The sequence below is a fragment of the Maylandia zebra genome, linkage group LG7 (assembly GCF_041146795.1).
Source record: "Maylandia zebra isolate NMK-2024a linkage group LG7, Mzebra_GT3a, whole genome shotgun sequence".
NCBI classification, from domain to species: Eukaryota; Metazoa; Chordata; class Actinopteri; order Cichliformes; family Cichlidae; genus Maylandia; species Maylandia zebra.
This window is the reverse complement of record NC_135173.1, coordinates 19,351,608-19,375,752: the sequence shown is the minus strand read 5'-3', so window position 1 is coordinate 19,375,752 and position 24,145 is coordinate 19,351,608. Positions and strand designations below refer to the sequence as shown.

The 24,145-nt window shown below is 44.2% G+C and overlaps 1 protein-coding gene across 3 annotated transcripts in view; it reads left to right on the top strand.

Annotated features, from left to right (window-relative positions):
• plxnb2b (plexin b2b) overlaps positions 1-24,145 on the top strand; it is a 135,667-nt gene that overhangs the window by 100,317 nt on the left and 11,205 nt on the right. For all 3 annotated transcript variants that reach the window (XM_004563793.6, XM_012922592.5, XM_004563795.6), the window contains 10 exons: positions 3,580-3,685; positions 4,366-4,502; positions 4,957-5,139; positions 6,113-6,206; positions 9,109-9,306; positions 17,057-17,242; positions 18,336-18,472; positions 18,833-18,933; positions 19,270-19,499; positions 21,386-21,567. In XM_004563793.6, the coding sequence (XP_004563850.3) occupies positions 3,580-3,685; positions 4,366-4,502; positions 4,957-5,139; positions 6,113-6,206; positions 9,109-9,306; positions 17,057-17,242; positions 18,336-18,472; positions 18,833-18,933; positions 19,270-19,499; positions 21,386-21,567 (1,554 nt within the window). The remainder of the gene's footprint in view (positions 1-3,579; positions 3,686-4,365; positions 4,503-4,956; positions 5,140-6,112; positions 6,207-9,108; positions 9,307-17,056; positions 17,243-18,335; positions 18,473-18,832; positions 18,934-19,269; positions 19,500-21,385; positions 21,568-24,145) is intronic.

Sequence of the window (24,145 nt, the reverse complement as noted above, 5' to 3'; positions counted from 1 at the left end):
ATCCAGCGTATATTGCGGGACAGACAGGATCCTTTAGCTCAGCGCGACAGTGTGCTCATAGAGAGATATCGATTTTCCCGTGAGGATATTATTTACTTAACCAACTTGTTGACGAGGGGGTGCAGGACCACCACCTGTCTTTTTTTGCTCTGCCCTTTTCTTGGTTGCTGTTATGAACAAACAAACAGATTATTTCAGGGTTTCTTTGCAAGAGACTAAAAGCAATATAAGTGATAAATATTACCATTCTGTAGCATATTCTCATATTTCACTTTTACTTGTTCCCATGTTCTAGTGGGTCCTGATGTGGCTCTAATGTGAAAGGGGATATAATATAACATGATATAATATAATGTAATATAATATTGGATAATATAGTGTGATATGATAAATCTACCCTACCGCCTACTGGTGTTGGCCAGAGGGGCCGATGGCGCGATATGGCAGCCTGGCTTCTGTCAGTCTGCCCCAGGGCAGCTGTGGCTACAACCGTAGCTGCCTCCACCAGTGTGTGAATGTGAGAGTGAATGAATAGTGGCATTGTCATGCGCTTTGGGTGCCTTGAAAAGCGCTATATAAATCAACTCCATTATTATTATTATTATTATTATTATTAATATTATTATTAAATTACTTACGAGTTTAATTTGTCAGCAACTTTCTGCCAGCCCTCTCTCCTTGCTTTTGCAGCCTTTGCAGTGTTCCCTTGCGTTTTAATTAAACTCTGAAACTCCTGAAATCCCTCACTCAAGAGTTCTTGCTCTGCTGCCGAAAAATACCGAGCGCGCTCCTTCGACATTTTCGCCGACCAAGCAGAGGGTTGCCGATCAATGTTTCTACTATCGATGCGTAGCCCCTTTTACGACACCCAGTGATCTCACATTACTTCATCCAGCTGTACTAATCGTCAACAGCAGGTGTGTTCGGAGAACCGGATTAGCGAGCTCACGGTTAGCGCGATGATTTGGTCTTGGATGTGTCATTTGATCTTGGATGTAGTAAGCGACGTACGAAGAACGGGCCCCCGGTCGTGACCGGCCGGTGCGCCAAAAGAAGGCACCTGGACATTTGCAGGACTTTGTGTGGGGTAATGGGGTCGTCGGGGACGACTGACCCCTTAGGTGGGGGCTATGTAGCTGTTCGGGGTTCTGTTTGTACAGTAATGTTTTGTTTATGTTGCCATAGTGACGGGTGACGCTGCGACGGTGTGTCCTTCCGGGGTCAGAGGGCGCTCTGTGTGTTGTTGTTGCTGTGCGGTTGCCACGCTGAGCAGTTAGCTAGCGCAGTGTTCTTCTGCAGATGTCAATAAACGGCTGTGCTCCCTGGCTAGCTCACGGGAAGCAAGACCAAACGATACCTCCGTCTCCACCTTGTCTGAGCTCGCCACAATATTAAACATATCAGGTCCCCATAAGGAGAATCATGTGCTAACGGCTGTCTAAATGACTCGGGTAAAGTTTGTAGCATGCATGCTTGTTGTTTTTGTCTGCTTCCACTTGTCTTTGCACTAGGATGATGTCGGCGTAAATGTGCAGTCATATTCGTTGTGTTCCCACTAGTGCTGTCAGCGTTAATCTCGTTGAAATGACGTTAACGCCACAACACGGCAAATCTCCGTTAACGAGCTACCCCTGCATGGGGCTAGACGGCCAACATGTTAACGAGCTAACTGAGCTAACACACTAGTTCCCACCCATGTAATTGAGCATTGCGTGGCACATCCAACATACTGTTTTACTTTAGTCCATGACGCGCTTACCTTCAGGGTCATACATCACATGAAAACGTCTGTGAAGGTTCTTAGTCATCCAGGTCATCGTAGTCAAAGGAGCTTGCAAAGAAAAGCGTCTGGACTTCTTTCCAAGACAAGATTCCAAGACACAAGAAGTGGAATCCTTCACTGCGCACATTAACGCTGTGGATAAGAACATCAAGTTCACCAGGGAAGACACAAAGGACAACTGTCTGCCTTTCCTGGACTGCGCTGTGCACATTGAAGAGAACGGCAAACTCAACATCGAAGTTTACCGGAAGCCCACACACACGGACCAGTACCTCCTCTTTGACTCCCATCACCCTTTGGAACACAAACTTGGAGTAATCAGGACCCTACACCACCGGGCAGAACATGTTCCCTCTAAGCCTGAAGGGAAAAAGAAGGAACACACACATGTAAAGGAAGCACTCAAAACGTGCGGCTATCCTAAATGGGCGTTCTTAAAGTCAGCAAAGAGGCACAGAAAAGAAGATCAGACACCAGCGAGGGAGGACAGACGCAACAACATTGTCATCCCCTATGTAGCCGGCGTATCAGAGAAACTCAGGAGAGTTTTCTCCAAGCATGACATCCCAGTGTATTTCAGACCCAGCAACACGCTCAGACAGAAACTGGTTCACCCGAAAGACAAAACGCCAAAACACAAACTTAACAATGTGGTGTATGCTATACAGTGCAGTGAGGAATGCTCAGACCTCTACATTGGAGAGACCAAACAGCCACTTCACAAGCGCATGGCACAACACAGAAGAGCCACCTCCACAGGACAAGACTCAGCAGTCCATCTGCATCTTAAGGATAAAGGACACTCTTTCGAGGATGCCAATGTTCACATTTTGGACAGAGAGGACAGATGGTTTGAAAGAGGAGTGAAAAGAAGCCATCTATGTCCACTGTGAGCGACCATCTTTGAACAGAGGCGGGGGTTTACGACACCAACTCTCTGCCATCTATAATCCAGTTTTGAGATCCCTTCCCAGACGCCTTAACGCCCACTCACATCCTGGGCCATCTGACCTCAGGAATTCGCATGATAAGGTGGGGCCAGGTTTCACAATGAACACACCCGAAACTCTGGCTGATTGGGACCCACGCCCAGTTTCCCACCTTGGCTCAGGCGATTAGAGGATTATCAGGGGGTCCTTTTGTCCCTCTGTGGGGGGTCCCTCCCACTAGGTTTATATCTGGGACTCTCCACCATTTGACCTTAGAACTGAAGAAGCTTCTCGGATGAGAGGTGAAACGTCTTCAAGCAACTTAAAGAAGTCCAGACGCTTTTCTTTGCAAGCTCCTTTGATCACATGAAAACCAAAATAATTCCAAACGCCAGATCTGAATGAGGGTGGGGGAGGTTCAATTTGCCATGTTGCAAGGAGAGCTTAACTTCTGTCTCGCTAGCTTGCCCTGCGCTCTTCCTTCTGACGATGCTGTCTGTGTCAGTGGATCTGCGCTCGACAGTGCAGCCTAGGCGGAGTAGTCGAACGCAGATTCACTGAGCGCTCAACACAGACAGCATCGTCAGAAGGAAAGTTGATAAAATAAATTACAAATTTTGTATTGTTCGATACATATGCGTACCGAACCGAAAGCGTAAAATTCTGTTTCTCACTACAAAAAAAGTCATTTTAAAAATATGACTTGTTAGCAGTAGAGTGGACATTACCATCATAAAACAGTTGAAACTTGCCTTAATATGTAAATAGTAAATAATTCTTTACCCAGTTTTGAGTTTCCAGGTCAAGTCCCAGCATTTATTTTTATTTATTTATTAATTTATTTATTTTTTCTGTTGTTCTGATCAGAGTTGTGTGTGAGATTGGACCTGCTGATAAAGCTGACTGGGGACAGGTTGAGATCGAGGTGAATGGAGGGAAGAGAGGAACCTCCTCTGTTTCCTTCACCTACAGGGTAAATGCATATACACACAAACACACTCACAAACACACACATACACTGTCCTCAGCTGCACGTCCTCTGTTGAGTTGTACAACTTTTTATTGAGAAATTAAACTCATCCAAAAGCTTTCAGCTGATTTTGTTGTTTTATGGACTGTTTTATGTTTTCCATTTATTAGCTCCAGAGAAACTCTTATCAAAACATACCAAGGGCATGACAGTTAAGAAGACTGACCAAACATGCTAAATGTAACAGTAAATTAGGCACCTAGATGCACATTGCTGTGGTAATTTACTGTACAGTAAGTCAAAATGTGCAGGCATTCCTCTTTAACCAGATGCTGTGCAGCAGTTCCCTTTGTCACTTTAATACTCTAAGAGGCTACAGCGTAGCTATTTAACTGGCTTTTCATATCTCTGGCTCTGCTAAAGCTTCCCCACAGGGGAGTGCTCCTCCTAACTGTTTGCTCAGCAAATTGAGGCAGATGTGGTGCTTGTGGGAGTTTGTGTGTCTGAATGTTTCTGAAAGAGTGGGTCGGGTTAGATCAGGCTGAGAAGCAATGTTTCTGACATGGAGCTGTATCTGTGTGTGTTATTCTAGTGTGTGCCAGCATCTGCCAGTAGTTAGTGTGTACTTGAAATATGAGTGTGTATTAAGGTGGTATTTGGTGACACCCTCTCCCCTTCATTAGGACCCGATGCCTGAGGAGGTGATGCCAAATAGAGGTCCTAAAGCAGGGGGAACCCTCATTACAATCTCTGGACTATTTCTGAATGCTGGCAGTAAGGAAGATGTCCAGGTTACCATCGGAGGGGTGAACTGCAGTGTGTAAGGATTTCTTTTTTTCAATAATTCTCATTCAGACCAAACTTTTTCAATTCAGCCTCTTTAGTTAATAGAGCTACTTGTTATTCAGACATTTAATTCTATGCAAATTCTGCTTTGCGCACATTTTGAAGTCCATAAATTGATTTTTTTTAATATATGTGTATATTCTTGAAGCAAAAAATTGAATTGACCTAAACTTTAGTGTCACAATGAGGAGGGAGTTTTTTCTCTTACAATTTTCCTGTACTGTTGTGACCACCAGTGCTCTGTCAAAACCGATTCGCGGTGACATTTTAGGCAGAGGTAACGGAAAAATAACGAGCAAGAGAAGCAGCAAAGACAGATTTTAACAAGCTGTCAGCCTGCTGCCATGTTGGCTTCCACTGCACAGTGACCTTGTGCCACCCCCACTCCTTCAGACAGCGAGTACTGAGCTATGTCCTTGTCTTGGCAGGGAGCACTTTGGAGAAAATATCACCTGCAGGACAGGAGAATACCGCGTGGATAAAGTGCCCTCTGACCCTCTCGACGTCGTAATGAAGTATGGAAAGAGAACCACAAAAAGCATCCCGGCTAGCTTTCGGTTTGTTGAAAACCCCACTGTGCAGGATCACCAGCCCAAAGCAAGCTTTGTCTGGTCAGTTTAACACAGCAGTATGCAGTCATGGTGTTTGTGACATTCACTCTATCTGTTTGTTACATGTTGTATTTTTACCTTTTTTTTTTTTTTTTTTTTTTTTGCTGAAGGGAGTTCCAAGGATCTACTTTTCATATTCACTCTGAAGTATCTGAAATATCTACCTAATAAGACCAATATGACCAAGTACTAAATGCATTCTGTACATACATATGGTCTTACTGAGTAGGTATGATCAAAAATTCATAGTTGGATAAGAAACTCTCCCTCTCTGACTTGACTAACTCTGTTATTTTGCGAGTCCAAATTTCCCCAACCTGTAAACCTCAGAAGTGTGAAAATGCCATTCTGATTACTGTCTTGATGGCCAAAAATAAGAGAATAAGACACAGGCTGACTTTTACTTTTGAATATGTGCTTTAAAATAAAAAGAAAAAAGCTTCCAAGTTGACATTAGTGACACAGGCAAATAGGATTGTTCTGTATGTAGAAAACTGAACACTTAGAAACTTACCTGCCTTGTTCTTTGCCCTGCAGATTTCTGTCTGAAGCTTTGGGAAACCTTAATAATGTCATTAAACTTCTTGTGTTTAAAACTAGGATCTAGGATTTTTTCCTCCAAGAGTTGCTGAGTGTGCGTGCGTGCATTTAATAGTGATTGGCTGAAACTGGCTGAACCATTGCTGCTTTTGGTGTTGTAACAGACTGCTTGATAATTGCTGAAAATTGATGCATTTGATGGTTCCCTTGCTTTTTCTGCTGCAATTCTGACACACGATTAGGTACACTGACTAAAACAACAGACGACAGTTTGTTTTCATCTCCAGTGAAAATTACCCCAGGTGCATTTTAAGAACTGTCTGTCGTCCTGTGAGCTTGTGCTCTCGTCTTTGTTTGGCTGGGAATACATTTGATTAATATGTATTTTCCTGTGTTTTTGGTGTGAATAGATATGTTTGTTTGTGTGTTTTAGTGGAGGGAGGAACATTGTGGTAACCGGCTCCGGATTTGACATAATCCAGACTGCAATCATGAAGGTCCAGGGAGGCAACTGGTCGGCTTCAGAGGTTCCTGTTCATTTTCCGTATCTTCATCTGAGTCAATGCACTGATGCATCTCTGACAGTCATTATCTTAGATTTTCTTACCCTTTCTCCTAAATGTTGCTTTTTCTCCCATGTTTTCCCTCTCTCACAGTACCACCACTCTTCAATTCCCCCACTTCTCATGAACCCCAACTCTAGTTTTGATTCATTCAAACTCTGTGAAGCATTGCAATTAAACGAACACACAACAATAAACAAAACACACATGTCCACTCCTCCTTGCTGCCACTGATCAGTGAGATTTTATAATACTTCATGTCACTTCCTGAGCCATAAATCCCTAAAACCTGTAGGATTGCAGATATTACCACCAATGTTTCACCCTCACCCAGAATGTAACTATGGCCCTCGTCCAGCTCAATCAGGTAGGACTGACTGTGCCAGGGAACTTTAAGGACCTGCACACAGCTTGCCACCGTCTGCCCTCCAGTGTACTGGGCAGTCTTAAGAAGTAGCAGTTTTGTTCATTTAATTTAAAGGAAATGATTTTAAACCAGAATCAGGGTTACTGAAGATTATGTGCCTGTTTCACTCTTCACGATTTTACTCCCGTCCCAGCGAAGTCCCCTGGCCCTGCTACCAAGGGACAGAAAAATAATTTTCTGGCTGCCACAAACTAGCAGTAGATGTAAAGTGTTATCTCAAAGACCTTGGTTGGTCAGCCTCACAAGCTTCTCTTGGTTTAAGTCCATCTCTGAGCCAGACCCAAATATGAGGACCCATTATGGCTGCTGACATATATTTAAAAACATGTAGATTTCTAGGTCAAGTTGCTGACCTGAACTTTATTTATTGTGTGTGGTTTTATTCTCTGTAAAGACCAACTAGTTCTTATTTTGGATTTTAAACTTCCTGTGAGTCCTTGAGTCTGTGCAGCATATGTTTGTAGTTACAACCTAGATGGATTTTTATAGACTTCTAAATCGCAGTTGATTGGACCGCAGAAAATCCTACTAAATAGTTGCTTCGAAATGTTTACTTATACCAAATGTGACTGTTGCACACCTAATGGAAGCAACAAAAATAACGTTTTAATGGATGGATCATGTTAAAGTTCCAGCACATACCTATGGTACAGTATTGTTTGTGCTGTTGGCAAAGTGATGTACCTAATCACACTGAGAAAAGTTCCTTTAAAAAGGGGTTGGTAGAACTTGTTTATCTAGAAGATAAATATGGGACTGATTTAATGTTTATATACAGCAAAATGCATTTATGTGTATGTATGATTATGGGACCTCCATTGTCTAAAAAATAAAAGTGTGCTACAGTCAGCCAGACACCTTCCCACGATGTTAAATGTGTAGTGAAAGATTGGTATGGATTTATATTTGTTCCATCAAATAGAAATCTATATAATGTTAATAACATTCAAAAGTTATTTTGAAGACTGGACTAATTCACATACCTTCAGATCTCATTGTTTCAGGTACATTAATGCAGTGATTTATTCAACATTAAATTTTTGATACAGTCTCTAAATAGAGTAAACTATTTTTGTGGGTCCCCTGGAGTTCTTTACTTTTCCTCTACTATATAAATGTAATTGTAGTTCAGGTCAGGTGGTTGCCAGGCAATGTAATGTTGTCATAATAGATGCCATAATAGTCAAATTAAGTGGATGCAAATTAGATGCTACTGCTGTCAAATGAAAATGATACAATGCGTTTATGAAGTTTTATATTTGCATATATGCAAAAAGTTGGTCATTTGCAGTTTGATTGTAGGTGGCTGCTAGGCAACATAATGTTGTCAAATCTAATCCAGATAACATGTAGCTGTGTGCCACATGTGGATGCTGAATCCTGATTGTGTAGGAGGAGTATACGGACAGATTTGGCATGTTATAGTAGTGAGTGTAAATATACATTCAAAATGCCTTCAAATGGGCAATTTGCAAGATTTTTAAAAGGTGAAGGGGAGAATTTGAAGAAATTCTGGTTTTGATATTATGCCAGAGACTTCTGTGACGTGCTTCTTCTTTCAGCTGCTCACAATAAGCATTAGAGAACCCGGTCCCTGCGGAAAGGTGTGAGTGTGTCTAAAATTGGTAGTTTTACACGTATTTCTATTGTATTCTACTTCTAAACCAATTTTAGCCCTGTGTGAATCACTATTTAAAAGACAAAATATTTCAGAAAAAATAACAAATATCAAATTAACACCTTTTATTAACTTAATTATTAGCCTTATTTTCTGAAGTTTGGCACTTGAATTTACAATGACACCCTGATTACAGTCCAGATGTTTCCTAACCACCTATTGACATGTTTAGAAAGAGGGTGAGTCTCAATCACAGGATATTGTACATTGTTACACTGCACACTAGATACCAAAACATAGGAATTACCGGTACTATTATGTCTGAAAACTTAAAATGTGTGTTCTCAGTCTTTCTGTTATGTGTTAATAATGACATTTTGACGCCTTTGCTTTGTTCTGTTGGAAAACTTTACCTACTTGTAGAACCGTGGAGTTTAGCTGTCATGCACGTAGTGTCGAAACAATGAGAGTGACAGAAATATCACCATCAGTCCAGTTAATCACAAACAAACATAGAAAGGCAGTGGAGGAGTGACTCAGTGTGAGTTATGATTCATCAGAGGCCTCATTCTATGATTGAAGATTGAGATTTTAATAGAATGACTGAAAAGACGCACATCATTTTACCTTCCCCATTGTACCAAAACAAGCTTTTTCTTCCCCCCCACAGTCTATTACCATGTATTATATTCACTCCAGTAACGCCCAGTGTTTGCATTATTATTTTTAGTGCTGCTCCATATTTTCCATGCTGTAATTTCCTGCATTTTTTGTCATGCTTGTATTTGTAAAACGCTTTACTGTCCTTCTATCCAACTCAGCTTGCCCATGAGAAGAACGACACAGTCATCCAGTTTCAGTCTCCAACAGTAAACGGCTCCTTAAACCAGCACTTGAAAACAGTCATCAAGCTGGACAACTGGGAGAAGGAGCTGAAGCCCTTTCACTACCACCCTAACCCCAGCTTCAATAATCTACAAAACAAGATCATCACTGCGAACAGCATGATTATCGTTACTGTGAGTACAACCACGAGGTCACTTTAATGCAGTTGCAGTACTATGTTTTCCCTTTTTTCCCTGAAGAGTCGGTGTCTGCTGTGTGTCCTAATTAAGACAAACTGTCTTATTATCTGACTTGAGGATAAAAATGGAAAAGATGCTGAGTTGCATTTGCTGCACATTTGTCATTTGAGCTCAGTGAACGCTTTGGCTTGGAAGCAAAAAAGATTTTTTTTTAAAAATGTTCATTTTATGATATAATAAACACGCTTTTAGTGTAATGCTGTAAAACTGTTTTATGACAAACACTGCAGGGTCACAAAAAGATTAACACCAGAAAACGCACGTGCAAGTGTTTACACAAAAAGTAGTTTCGTAACACTTATCTGAAATCATGCAGTGTTTTTTGGGCAGGGGCCCCAATTAAACAAAGCTTTGTTCTCTTTCATAGCATTCGTTTCGTGTCTCACTATGGGAACGCCTCCTGCGTGACCTCATCAGAAGCTCAAATACCATTACGCCAGCCCCTACAGGCTGGCTAGGTGACGCCCATGTCAGGAGGGGCCAGTGCCTCCCTATATAATAGGCTGACATAGCGTCAGATGTCATTCAAAAACCTCTTCTCGCTTCTCACAGAAGCCTGTAGACAACTGTGCTATTGGGTGCTAAAGCTAAACTGTCCACAGATTCGAGTGAACAACTCGGTCGCCGGGCGCTTTGTTCCCAGCTTTCAGTTGTCCACTAGCATACAAGCAGTAGCAATACTGTTCTGTGGATAGTGCGGGTGCCAAGTAGCAATACTTTCACCCAGGGAAGTAGCAATACTTTCCGAAAGCGAAGTAGCAACACTCTGCTAATAAAGGTACCCCTAGCTTCACCATCAGGTAGCAATACCCTTCGACGCTAGCGGTTTTACACATTAGGTAGCAATACCTGTAGAAAAGTAGCAACACTTTTCACCCCACGCTAGCGAGGAATAGCAATATTCTCCGCACTCAGTGTCAGTCTCGCTAACGTGCGCAACCCTCTAGCTAACCATGGCTACGACGGCCAACGAAGTTGCAAAACTTTGTCCTTGCGGCAAGAAGATTTCTGCCTGGGATACACACCCCGTGTGTGCGGCATGCCTGGGCTTATCTCACGCTCAGGCTGCCCTGACACCTGCACACGACTGTATCCACTGCGCGGCTGTCCCACGCAAACTACTCCGCCGCAGGCTAGCTCGCCGGGCTAACCTGTCGGGCGGCGACCCTTTGCTGTGTGAGGCTGCTGCGGCGCAAGGAGAAACTGAGATGCCCGATGATTTGGCCGCAACGCCAGGGCCGAGCTGGGCAGAGGCAGACCCTCAGCCCATCGCGACCGCTTTCCCGTCGCTGGAGGCACACGGAGATCGTGTGTTTTTCCGCGATGCTGAAGTCACCTGGGGAGGAGATGCTAACGAGGAGGACGATTCCACCTCCTTGGCTAGCATCAGCTGGGCTGCAAAGCCCTCGGCTACCGGCGAGGTTGAAAAACCGACACCGCCGTCTCCCCTGGATCTCGACATGCAGGACATGTGCAAGGGCGTAGCCGCTAGGCTCAACATCCTGTGGCCCGCCATACAAACAGAGGTTGTAAAGTCTCGTTTTGACGGTAAGAAATTGCCGAAGGCGAAAAAGACGGGGAAGCATGTGTTGCCTGTTTTTCCTGAGCTACTCGATGAGATAGCGGTGACGTGGAAAGCAAAACCTTACAGCGAGAAACACCCCATCAAGGGGAGCTCCCTGCTGGATTGTGAGGGGATGGAGTCTATCGGCCTCCGCCGGATGCCACAAGTGGAGCCGTTGGTGGCGAGCCATCTTCACCCGAAGACGTCTCTGTCCTCATCGGCCCCATCTCTCCCCTCCAAAACAGACCGCTTCCTGTCTAGCCTTACAGATAAGTGCTACAAGGCAGCGGCTCTGTCAGTAAGAGCCCACAACGCCTCTTCTATGCTAATGGCTTACCAAGCTGAGCTAGAAGAGGACATGACAGCTAACACAGATACCACAGTGTGGGATGAAATCTGCGTTATAACTGACCACGTCCTCCGCCTCCACAAGGTAGCCATACAGGCTACTGGGAGAGCCATGGGCCTCATGGTTCTTCAGGAGCGAGCACGCTGGCTCGGGCTCACCAACCTGACGACTAAGGAAAAAGAGGAACTCCTCGACACCCCTGTCGTCCCTCACGGTCTCTTCGGTGCGGCTGTTACATCCATGCAGAAGAGATGTGAGGAGAAAAAGGGAGATAGAATAGAATAGCCTTTATTGTCATTGTACAGAGTACAACGAAATTGGAGTGCCACTCCCTTGGTGCAAGTTTCAATAATAAATATAAATGTAAAATATAAAAAGTACAAAAAAAACAATCGTAAGTACTCAAACAATAGTATGTACAATATATACAGGATAGCAGCATTAATATAATGACAGTATGAATAGCAGCATAATATAATGACAGTGACGGTATGGAATAGGTTCAATTGTTTTTGTGCTTATTTACTACGGTGATAGCTCTGGGAAAGAAGCTATCCCTGAATCTGTTTGTCCTGGTTTTATGTGACCTGTACCGTCGGCCTGACGGTAATAGTTCAAACAGTTGGTTGCTGGGGTGAGAGTGGTCCTTGATGATATTGCCAGCTCTGCTGAGGTACCGAGAGTTTGCAGTGACCTCCAGGCTGGGCAGAGAGCAGCCAGTGATCTTCTGGGCTGTGTTGATGACCCTCTGCAGTACTTTCCTGTCTGCAGCTGAGCACCCTGCATACCATGTTGTTATGCCGTACGTTAGGATGCTCTCTATGGTGGCTCTGTAAAATGTCACCAGCAGCCTCTCCTCCAGGTTGTTCCTCCTGAGCACTCTCAGAAAGTGGAGACGCTGCTGGGCCTTTTTAACCACCGCTGTAGTATTTGCAGTCCAGGAGAGGTCATCAGATATCTGCACGCCCAGAAACCTCATGGAGTGTACCCTCTCCACACAGCTCCCGTGAATGTAAAGTGGGGCCGGGTCTGCTCTGCCCTTCCTGAAGTCCAAGATAAGTTCTTTAGTTTTCGTGGTGTTCAGTTGGAGGTTGTTAACTGAACACCACTCAGTCAGTCTGTTGACCTCATCTCTGTAGTCCGACTCCTCCCCCCTTGAGATGAGTCCAACCACTGTGGTGTCATCCGCGAACTTTATGATGGTGTTTGAGAGATGGGTAGGGGAGCAGTCGGATGTGTAGAGCGTAAACAGGAGGGGACTCAAAACACATCCTTGTGGAGACCCGGTGCTGAGTGTGATGGTGCTGGACCGGTGGGGGCCGAGTCTGACAGACTGTGGTCTATTTGTCAGGAAGTCCTTGATCCAGAGGCAGATGGGGGTGGAGAGTCCCAGGTGAGACAGTTTCTGGACCAGGATCTCCGGGATGATATGATTGAATGCTGAGCTGAAGTCCAGAAAGAGCATTCTCACATAGCTTCCTCGGTGCTCCAGGTGACTCAGCGCAGTGTGGAGCGCTATGGTGATAGCGTCCTCGGTGGAACGATTTTTCCTGTAGGCAAATTGGTGGGGGTCCAGAGTGGGAGGCAGACCGGCCCTGATGTGCTGACAGACCAGTCTCTCAAAGCACTTCATCACTACAGGCGTAAGTGCAACAGGCCTGTAGTCATTTGGGCTGGCCACAGCTGTCTTCTTGGCGATGGGGATGATGGTGGAGGTTTTGAGGCAGGGCGGGACGGTGTTTGATGACAAGGAAAGGTTGAAGATTTTAGTGAAGACTCCGGTCAGTTCGTCAGCACATGCTCTGAGAACCTTTCCATGTATTCCATCAGGACCTGCCGCCTTCCTGGGATTCACAGATGATGAGGCTCTGAAACTCTGCCTGCCGAGGAGGGCCCAGCACGCCACCCCAGCAGCGCCGCGCCAGTCATTCGCGCAGGCAGCGTCTCGCCCGGTCCCCGCTTTCAGGATTCCCAAAGTGCCTAAGACGCAGGCAGCCCCCCAGGCTGCCGGGGCCACTAAGAATCCATGGACTCGGAAGCAGTCTCCCCAGGCCAGACCTCAAGCGGCCCCTCCTCCTCCCCCCGCTGCCGCGATCGTGAGGAGGAAGAAGCGGCCGGCCTGACAGCCTCTCCTCTAGGCGGGAGCGAACCCAGTTTCCCCCCTTCATGGGCCGCCCTGCTGCCTCCCAGCTCCGTTCCAGAGCAAGTTCAACGGGACATGTTCCACACGAGCACTTCCCTCATGCATTCTGTATTAAAAAAGCCCCGACACGCGCATCCAGGCAATTTGCCGAGGGCGCTGTCGAGTGTTGCAAAACACATGAGAAAATCAAACATGCTGAAAAACGGAGCACCGTCTGCCATAACGCCGCCCGTGGAGACTCGCGTTTCCACGGCTGTGATGATGCAGATGAGCCCGTCACCTCGCTCGCCTGTGACAGAGGTGACGGGACGCCGAAATGGCGTGTGTTCTGGTCTGATGGCTTCTTCTCTAGTGGCGATAACACTGGGACGCCTGCACATGAGAGGCTTTCAGCGCTGGGTGGGCTCGTGGGGACTGGACCCTCACCGAGACGGCCACCGTCGCGTGAGAGTCTCTGCAGACTGTTCACTCGCTCTCCGCGAGTGGAAGAGGCCAGGTTTCTTGTCTCAGGGCGTTGCCATGGGGGCAGTTTCAGCCAGGAAGGTGATTTCCACAGATGCCTCTCTTTCCGGCTGGGGGGCCACCCACGAGGGCAGAACAGTGAATGGGGAATGGGACCCTCACATGCGCTCCGCCCACATAAACTGTCTGGAACTGCTGGCGGTTCACCTGTCGCTAAAACACTTTCTCCCTTGGCTGAGAGGTCATCATGTTTTAGTGAGGTCGGACAATTCCACCGTTGTGGCCTACATCAACAGACAGGGGGGTCTGGGGTCCCCCAAGTTACACACGCTGGCACACAGACTGATAGTCTGGAGCAGTGTCCACCTGCTGTCACTGAGAGCAACTCACGTGCCGGGGATCTTGAACTTTGGAGCAGATCTTCTCTCCAGGGGCAACCCGCTGTATGGGGACTGGAAGCTTCACCCGGAGGTGGTGAAGCAGATCTGGCTGCGATTCGGTCAGGCGACCGTGGACGTTTATGCATCCAGGGAGAATGCTCAGTGTCCCCTGTTTTACTCGCTGCACGATCAGAGAGCTCCACTCGGGGTGGATGCTCTAGCTCACGAGTGGCCGAGAACCCTCCTCTATGCTTTTCCCCCAGTGGCCCTCATTTCTCCAACTCTGGCCAGAGTGAGGGAGAGAAGTCACTATATGGTCCTGATAGCCCCGCACTGGCCAGGGAAACACTGGCTGGCGGAGATTTTTCAGCAGCTGTGCGGCCCCCCTTGGCCGTTACCACTACGCAGAGACCTCCTGTCTCAGGCACAGGGGGAGATATTCCACCCCCACCCAGAGAGGCTAGCTCTATGGGCTTGGCCCGTGAGTGGTTTAACCTGAACACGGTGGGGCTCCCTCATAGTGTTATCGACACTATTCAGTGTTCTAGAGCATCGTCTACTCGGACGCTATATGAGCACAAGTGGCGTGTGTTTGAAAGCTGGTGCTTAGAATCACAGGCCATCTCTTTTCAGTGCTCGGTGGCTGTGATTCTGTCATTTCTTCAGGCCCTGATTGATAAGGGTAAAGCCTTCTCCACCATCAAGGTGTATTTGGCAGCAATTTCAGCCTGCCATATTGGTTTTGAGGGAAAGACTGTTGGCCAGCATCCCTTAATATGCCGTTTCATGAAGGGTGCACGCCGTAAATTGCCTTCGTCTAGGCCGTTGGCTCCATCGTGGGACCTTCCCACAGTATTGGCTGCGCTCTCCTGTTGCCCATTTGAACCCCTGGAACAGGTTGGGTTAAAATTTCTGTCCTTGAAGACGGCTCTTTTAATTGCTTTAGCTTCTGCTAAACGTGTGGGAGAGATCCACACTCTCTCGGTGCATCAGTCATGCATTCAGTTCTCCTCGGATAATACGAGGGTCTGTATGCGGCTCAACCCTGCCTTTGTCCCGAAGGTTGTCGGCGCATGTTCCCCTATAGAACTGCCGGCCTTTTGCCCACCGCCTTTCTCCTCAGAGGAGCAACAGCGGCTGCATACCTTGTGTCCAGTCCGTGCCCTGCGCATTTACATGGACCGAACCCAGAGTGTCAGACAAAGTGACCAGCTGTTCGTGTCCTGGGCTAAACCGCATATGGGAAAGCCTGTGTCTAAACAGCGCCTCTCCCATTGGATAGTGGGAGCAATTGCCTTGGCCTATACTAGCGGGGGCCTTCAGCCCCCTGCTGGCTTACGTGCGCATTCCACTAGAGGTCTGGCAACCTCATGGGCTCTCTTTGGGGGAGTTTCTATTCAGGAGGTGTGTGCAGCTGCATGCTGGACCTCGCCTCATACATTTGCTAGGTTTTACAGGTTAGATGTGACAGCACCTAACCTAGCACATTCAGTCCTCAGTGCAGGTTCTTCCCGGGTGGGGGCCTCTCCCCTGTGAAGTGCTGTTGGGGACAGTTGTCTTCTTAACAGGCATGTCTGGCAATCCGGGAGTCAGTATTTCTCCCATAGTGAGACACGAAACGAATGCTATGAAAGAGAACTTAAGGTTATGTATATAACCCCGGTTCTCTGAGTAGCATGAGTGAGTGTCTCACCAGACCGCCCTCCTTGCTATGGAAGCGAGGAAGAGGTGGGCTTGTTTTGAATGACATCTGACGCTATGTCAGCCTATTATATAGGGAGGCACTGGCCCCTCCTGACATGGGCGTCACCTAGCCAGCCTGTAAGGGCTGGCGTAATGGTATTTGAGCTTCTGATGAGGTCACGCAGGAGGCGTTCCCATAGTGAGACACTCACTCATGCTACTCAGAGAACCGGGGTTATATACATAACCTTAAGTTTTAAGTGGTGTTAAGCCAAATGGTTGAAAAGCCCTCCAAGTCTACCCACGACTACACATTATTGTTTTAGCCACAGTATAACGAATGTTCATCTTTACGATAGCTAATCTGACACTTTGTGCTCTCGATATCAGACAGTATGTAGATGAGCTAGTAAATAAAAACCCGGTTTCTTTCACTTTTAATCTTTTCATCATCATGGATTTATTTTCTCACGTGTTTTGTAGCATTATTTTTACCTCTCAAAGGTGCCACTTCTTCTTTTTAAAAAGTCCAAGGTGACACTTTCACATTGCTTGTTTTGTTTGACAAGTGCAATAGAGCATTGTCACAAAAGGCAAAGATATGCAACAAACAAAAACGACTGAGAAGCCTGAGCCAGAAAATGAATCGATTTTTCTTATAGCTTATTTTTATGGCTGTTTTGAGCTCCCAGAGTATACCACCTCAAAGTTTCTGTTGATAAACTCACTTGTGGGGAAAGTCATATGCAAAACATGTAAAACCTTTTCAGTTACTCAGGCGCTGATTAATTTAAGCTGGTTTCACCTTCTTCCAGCCGATATTAGAATAATTAAATGTCTGTAGATCCACAAGTGTGCTGCAAAATCTCAAGAAATTACTGAGAGTGAGGTGCTTACAATAACTCCAATCTTTATCTTTTTAATTACTTTTAGCTCATATTGGAGCAGTAAGGAGCTGTCGTACAGCACACTTCCTACCCATTACTCATAAAATGCTGCCGATAATGTTTTCAGTGCTCATCGTAGGATCTGTCTAATTAATTTCTCTCCCATGTACTTCAGTCACTGCCCTTAGAGCCTCACATTCACTCTTCCCCCTGCAGGGTCGGGGATTCTCCAAAGCGATGACAACTAAAGAAGCACAAGCCTTCGTAGGCGACGTTCAGTGTGTGGTCAACACCCTTCAGGATGATAAGCTGTTCTTGGAACCACCTTCCACCACGCCTCGTGCTCCTACTCGCTCCAAACATCAGCACAGAGAGACGGGGTCGGAGAATCTGGAGCTAATGGTCAGAGCACACTAACAGATGAGTCCTGACTGATGATCACTTATTTCAGTGAACGTTTTAATGCAACACTGTAAGATCACTGCTTCATAAATAAAAGTACTCGCCTCAAAATCTTAGTATGTTAAAGTTTTAAAGATATCTCAAGAATGAACTTTAAGTACTCAAAATAATGGTCTGTAATGGATAAAGGCTCCTTTTGGATTCTATGTAATCGTTTATTATAATTATACTGCTCTATGTCATGCGTTACACACAAGCAAGCTTCTTTTTAGCCATTTATTTGAATCATAGACAAATTAGTAGGCTCTTTTCTTTCTTTTTAAAAAAATTATATTGTCTGGTTTGTAATAAATAAGGAAATGATACGAATGAAGGCAGAGGACACTGGGTACTACTCAGGCTATTAGATTACGGTAATGGATAGTGGAGTAAAATACAGCATTAAAACTGAGCAAAGAAATCTTTCGTGCCCATGGTCTTTATCCCTTGTACATGTACCTCAACTGTGTACTTCAGCAAAGTACTTGAGTAAATGGACCATTGCAGATCCATACAAAGACTTGAAGATGAGAGCATGCATGCATCATGAACCTTTACTGTTCTTCTCCCGGCAAATCATCTATACAATTTGAGATCCAATTTTTTTTTCCACTGGTTGAACAATTTTCATGTAGCTACAGGCTCTATAATTGCCTGTAATTATAGGTAAGCCACAACTATGATGAATACCATACCTCTCCCTGGGTAATTCTTATTGTTATATGTCAGCGACTGCTTAAAGAAGTGACACCGTTAGACTATACTGTAATCCAGCTTTTTCTATATTGGTATCTGCTGCTGTTGATAAAGTGTCAGACTTGGTACGTTTATGTAATTATCCTCTTTATGCAACCCTACCAACCTGAACATACATACTTTAAAAATACTTTTAAGGTCCTAGAGCTGCTTTAGCCGAGTTGACGGTTGGAATCTAAACTATTCACATTTAGATTTAATCTTTCTACTTCCTCCCCGGTATCGTCCGGTCTTTGCTTTTGACTTTGGCTAAAATGTGGAGAGCTTGTGCAAATAATAAGATTTTTTCTTTCTACAGATCAAGTTTGGGAAAGGGGAGTGGGTGGTCGACTCGGTGCAATACGAGACGAAGAATGATTTCCCGCTCTACATCATCATCCCTGCTGTCATTGTGCCCATGCTGCTCATCATCACTATCTCTGTCTACTGCTACAGGTGAATTGAGCTATTTTAGGTTAACTTTATGCAGCAGGAGCACACAATTGATTGTGTTTTTTTAAGAGTATAGATACTTCTCCAGTCAGTCCCAGCTTTTTCTGCATTGTGTTTGCTAGTTTGTTTGTTTTTTTTAAAAAAACGACTTTGTTTGTTTGTGTCTGTTCCAAGAAATATGTTCATATTCATAAGAAATTATTAGGAGCGCACCAACAGCGACTGCGTAATAAGAACTAATAGATACCTTGCAGCTAAGTTAATGGCCAAAAGAAAAGAACCTCTTTGCAACAAGTTAACATTCATCTGTTTGACCTTATTTTCATGATGCGTTTTCTTTGTGTGTGTGTTTAATCTTTTCAGGAGGAAGAGTCAGCAGGCAGAGAGGGAGTATGAGAAGGTGAAACACCAGCTTGAGAACCTGGAGGAGAGTGTACGAGACCGCTGCAAGAAGGAATTCACAGGTATAAGCTGTGCAGCTGTGCAGAAGCGTCACAATATTGCTAATGTCCCTCTAAGGATCCGTGTTTCTAAGAAGCTGTAAAGTAATGAATTGGTTCATAGCTCTGATTAAATGCATAAATTCTCCCACTCAATGTCATCTTATCATCATTATTAGAAGCAGTTTTGCAGTAACATTAATAGAAAACAATATTTCACTGTTGAAATCATTTTCCTGGCAATGCTCTCCATTTTCTGCCTCTTGCAGCATCGTAATTGAGACAGACGAGCAGTGTGAAAGTGACAAGAGTTGCTTATTAAAAAGAAACCATGTGGTGTTTTTTGTTTCTTTCTCGCAGACCTAATGATTGAGATGGAGGACCACACCAATGACCTGAATGAGGGACGAATCCCTTTCCTGGACTACAAGACGTACACAGACCGAGTCTTCTTCCTGCCCTCTAAGGACGGTGCCAATGATGTGATGATCACAGGGAAGCTAGATATACCAGAGGCTCGCAAGGCCACCGTGATTCAGTCTCTCAACCAGTTCTCCAACCTCCTGAACTCCAAGACATTCCTCATTAATGTAATTATACTGCACACGCATCATCAAATTGTCAGCTGTGAGCTCGGACCGATAATGCCTGCTTACAGAGAGTTTGCAGTCCTTTAAAACTGTGCAAAATCAAACCTCCAAACACTGAACAATGCTGGATACATCTAGATTTTCAAAGCTTTCTTTTTAGCTTCACTGGGACCAGGACTCTGAGGATGTCAGAGTCAGTTGGTACACTTCAAATAGATCACTATCAAGTTTTACAAAGACATTTATGATTCTAGGATGATGGATGGCTTTGGTGATCCCTCTAACTTCTCTAATAATACCACCAGCAGTCTGGGATTTGCTTGTCTGAGTGAAATGATGCCGGTTGCTTGAGAGACTGCACAGACATTACTGTACCCCACAGGATAATTTGGAAAAACTTGGGTGTTCCAGTGACTTTTCCTCTTGAACTACAGTCAGCTCAGAAAGAATATTTCAACTAATTTGGGCTAACACAATAAGAAGTACTTAAAAAATATTGACATTCCTATCAACCTCAGCTGTAGTTTGTTTTTAGTGCTAAATGGCAAATGCTAATTAACATTACATGAGATGATAGTAATGTGAGACTATTATACCTGCTAAATATCATGCAGCTTGGATCATTTTGGCATTATGACTTTAACATTTAGCTCACAGTAAAGACTCTCAGCTTGCAGCTAGCACAGATTTAGACTCTTATGAAACATCAGTCAGTCTAAATTTAGACACGTAATCACTAATGTTACTTCATATGTTATATAAATGTCAGTCACTGGAGGCTTATTTCTAAACTGCATTATTTCAACTGCTCATCCAAGTGAATCCAAACCCATCAGAGCACCATCAATACCAGAGTCCTTATGCATCAAGTTTCAAGCACAGTGGGTGAACAGATGTCGAGAAGGGTGAAGAACAGACAGACAGATATAAAGATTGGCCTATTAATTCATGAGATGTAGCATACTGTATACCATAAATGGAGTTGACTTGCAAAAGTGGCAGCATTGCAACAATTTCCTCTGAGCTTGCCAGATTTGCACCACTGCATAAACTCTCTAGGCATAAGCTGATTTACTGAGAAAATCACAAATGTAGTTGTGGAGTTGTTTCTGAATGAACTAAAGTGGCCTTGTGTAATGAAAGAGGTAAATCACTGAATGCACCAATACAGCTCTTTTATATGTATTTAGACGACAGTGGAGGTTTGTGGCACAAGGAGTCACAAGGTGGCTGTGGTAATAGGACGGGAGAAAATAGTCTTGAAAGGCAGCAGGATAAATGCAGGGGAGGTTTTCTTTTTCACTAGCATTTCTGATAATATGTGTGTGGGGTTTTTTGTTTTTGTTTTTTTGAAAAAGAAAAAGAGATGGTCAGCTCCAGCCATTACCTTGAGCTACTTAGCTAAATGTTTGTATGATACTATATTGATGGTGTTTTTAAAATGGGCTGAATACCTCACAGATTAAGGATCTATTGTAACTTTAAGCCGCCCCCTTCCTTTGAATTGAGCACTGTAGTGTGTTACAGTTTTGCGGCATATCTACAGTAATACAAGCGAGAGGCAGAGGACATAGCAGAGGGAGACGTGTGAAGATTCCTGTTAATCCAATATTGCTGGCACAGAAACAGCCTCTGAGGTGCTAACTGCACTTGTGGGGTGATTCCTCTTCCACTAATTGGTATCATTTCTAAGCCACAGTATTTTACAGGGCAGAACTAAATTTACCTTGATAATTATAATTTTCACTAGCATTGGTCTTTTGATAATTTAAAAGCATATTATGTTGGATTTGCTTCTGTGTGTGCTTCATCACGATGATTAATTCACCTCATCATTTGCCTCCTGTTTCTGTGTGTGTATGTGTGTGATTTTTGTGTTTTTGCAGTTTATCCGTACCCTGGAGCGCAGTCATGACTTTAACGCCAGGGCCAAGGTTTACTTTGCCTCCCTGTTAACAGTAGCTCTGCATGGGAAGCTGGAATATTACACCGACATTATGAGAACACTGTTGTTGGAGCTGATGGAGGAATATGTCAACAGCAAGAACCCCAAACTAATGCTGCGCAGGTGAGTGTGGTCCAACTCTCTGTTGCTTATTAATGGTTCTCCTGTATTGCTTTCATGCTTAATTAGCACAACATTTTTACATAGCATGAATCCAAAATGTTTTGGTGCTTGCTTCCCATTCAGTGCCTTGAAATCTGGTGCAAACATTCATATCCTCTTTCTAGATCTTTCTAGGTCAAAACTGTAACAGTAAACACCTGCTTTTTGCATGCTAACCTACTTAGCTCTGTGTGCTGCTGCCTCAGTCGGTGCCACTCTTCTGGGTGGACTCTTAGATTTGTTTAGCAGTAATTGCTCTGAGATTGTAAAATGTCCTCTTTCTGCAGTTTTGAAGCAGAGTCGCTCAACTCTGGCACTGATATGAACCAGTTGATGCGGACTGGGATTCAGTTCAGAATGCAGCGGACTGTTTCATTCTGTTGCCATGTTTTCTGTTGAATTTTGTAAAGACTTACTGTAGTCCATTATCAAGAGCCAGACTGCTGCTCCATCTATTCCAGTCTTCTTCCATCTGCTCATCCTTCTGTTTTTTCCTCTTTTTTTTGTTTTTCCTCATTGGAATCCAAGTAAAATGTGCTGGACAATTTTCTTTCTTCTCTTTCATCTCGTCTTTGTCATCTTCACCTTCTTATCCCTGCTGATTGTAACTAAAAAGATCAGCTTTAGTGCTTGAGCCAGCGTAACCCTAACCCAGATTCTATTTTATTAGTTAGACTTTCCAGCTAAGTGGAGACTGGTTGTAAAATTTGGGTTGGTGTGAAATTATAAGTAATTATTGTTTTGCTAACAATAATTAGTATTTTTAAAAACTGACCACATACTGGTGAGTTATTTTCTGTCACTGATTTGATTGTTTTAATAGTAATCGTTCGCTATATTCTTCCTGGGCAAAATTTCAGAATTTCTTTGTGAAATTTGAGTCCATAAACATTCAGCTTATTAATCTGATTGAAGTAAATAGCCTTAAGAAACGAAGCTTCCAGATTTTGGTGTTCTTTGATCTTTTTAATGATCATGTCAAGGTCAAGTGATCCATTGACTGCTGCTTCCCCTCCCTCAGCAGGACACACTTGTCTGACGGCACAGTTGCTTATCGTTTCTGAGGGGCAGTTTTGTGATCTGAACTATTCCCTGTGCCTAGGCACGCTGTGACTGACTGTTATGCAAGTACACATCTTAATTATCCCCCAATGGAGAAGCTCATTATGCTGATTAGCCCATTGTGCCAAAACAGACCTCCTTATATACAAGATATCTAATTAGGCATGCTATGTGCATCAGCGAGCATCACCAGTGAATAGTTGACATTTTGATGGGATATCTGTCAAATGACCAATGACATGAGTTCTGAATAAAAATATCTTGACACTGACAAGCTGTATATAATTCGAGGCCCATAAAGTCCCACAAGATGATTTAAAAAAATATAATAATGGTTATGCAAGTTATTTATACTATGCTTTTTATCAAAGCCTTTATTTATTCTGTAAATAAATGATAAATGTCAGAAGGTCTTTTCATATTGCGCTAAGAAGTAGTCTTGGCCCCCTTCCTGATTTCCTAGTTTTTATACGTTTGTCGCACTTAAATGTTTCACATCATTGAACAAAATTAAATACTACAAAAACGTAACACAAATAAACACAAAATGCAGTTTCTAAATTAAGGTGTTTATAATTTGGGGGGGGGGGGGGTCCAAACCTCTACATGGCCCTGCGTGAAAAAGTGATTGCCCCCTAAACCTAATAACTGGTTGGGCCAACCTTAACAGCAAGGTTGGGCCAACCTTGCTGTGGCATGACCTTTTTAAGGTCATGCCACAGCATCTCAATCAGATTCAGGTCAGGACGTTGACTAGGCCACTCCAAAGTCTTCATTTTGTTTTTCTTAAGCCATGCACATGTGGGCTTGCTGGTGTGTTTTGGATCATTGTCCTGCTGCAGAACCCAAGTTGTCTTCGGCTTGAGGGCACCAACAGATGGCTGGACATTCTCCTTCAGGATGTTTTGCTGGATAGCAGAATTCTGGGTTCCATTTACCACAGCAAGTCCTCCAAGTCCCGAGGCAGCAAAACAGCCCCAGGAATTTTTTCCCCTTAATAATAAACCTCTTCATTTAGAAACTGCATTTTGTGTTTGCTCGTGTTTGTCTAATATTTAAATTTGGTTGGTGATGTGAACCATTTTAGTGTGACAAACATACAAAAAAATAGGAAATCAGGAAAGGGGCAAACACTTTTTCCACACCACTATATATAAGCTCACCTTATGCAACTTCAGAGGCTCTGTAGTGTAGACTTTCCCCTTATCAACAAACACTATATAGACAAAAGTACTGGGCTGCATACATGATACACCTACAGGAGGCGCTCAACCATGGAAATCCTGCCAGGAAGCTCGCTGTGCACAGGGTTTGCTGATGTTAATGCCAGAGGAATTTTGGAAGTCTGCAGTTATTGAGTCAGCGTGCACCTTAGCAGTCAGCAGCCCTGCTCCGGTCTGCCACATTGTGGCTAAGTTGCTGTGGTTCCTAAATGCTTCCACTTTACAATATTATCATTTATTACTGCATGCAATGT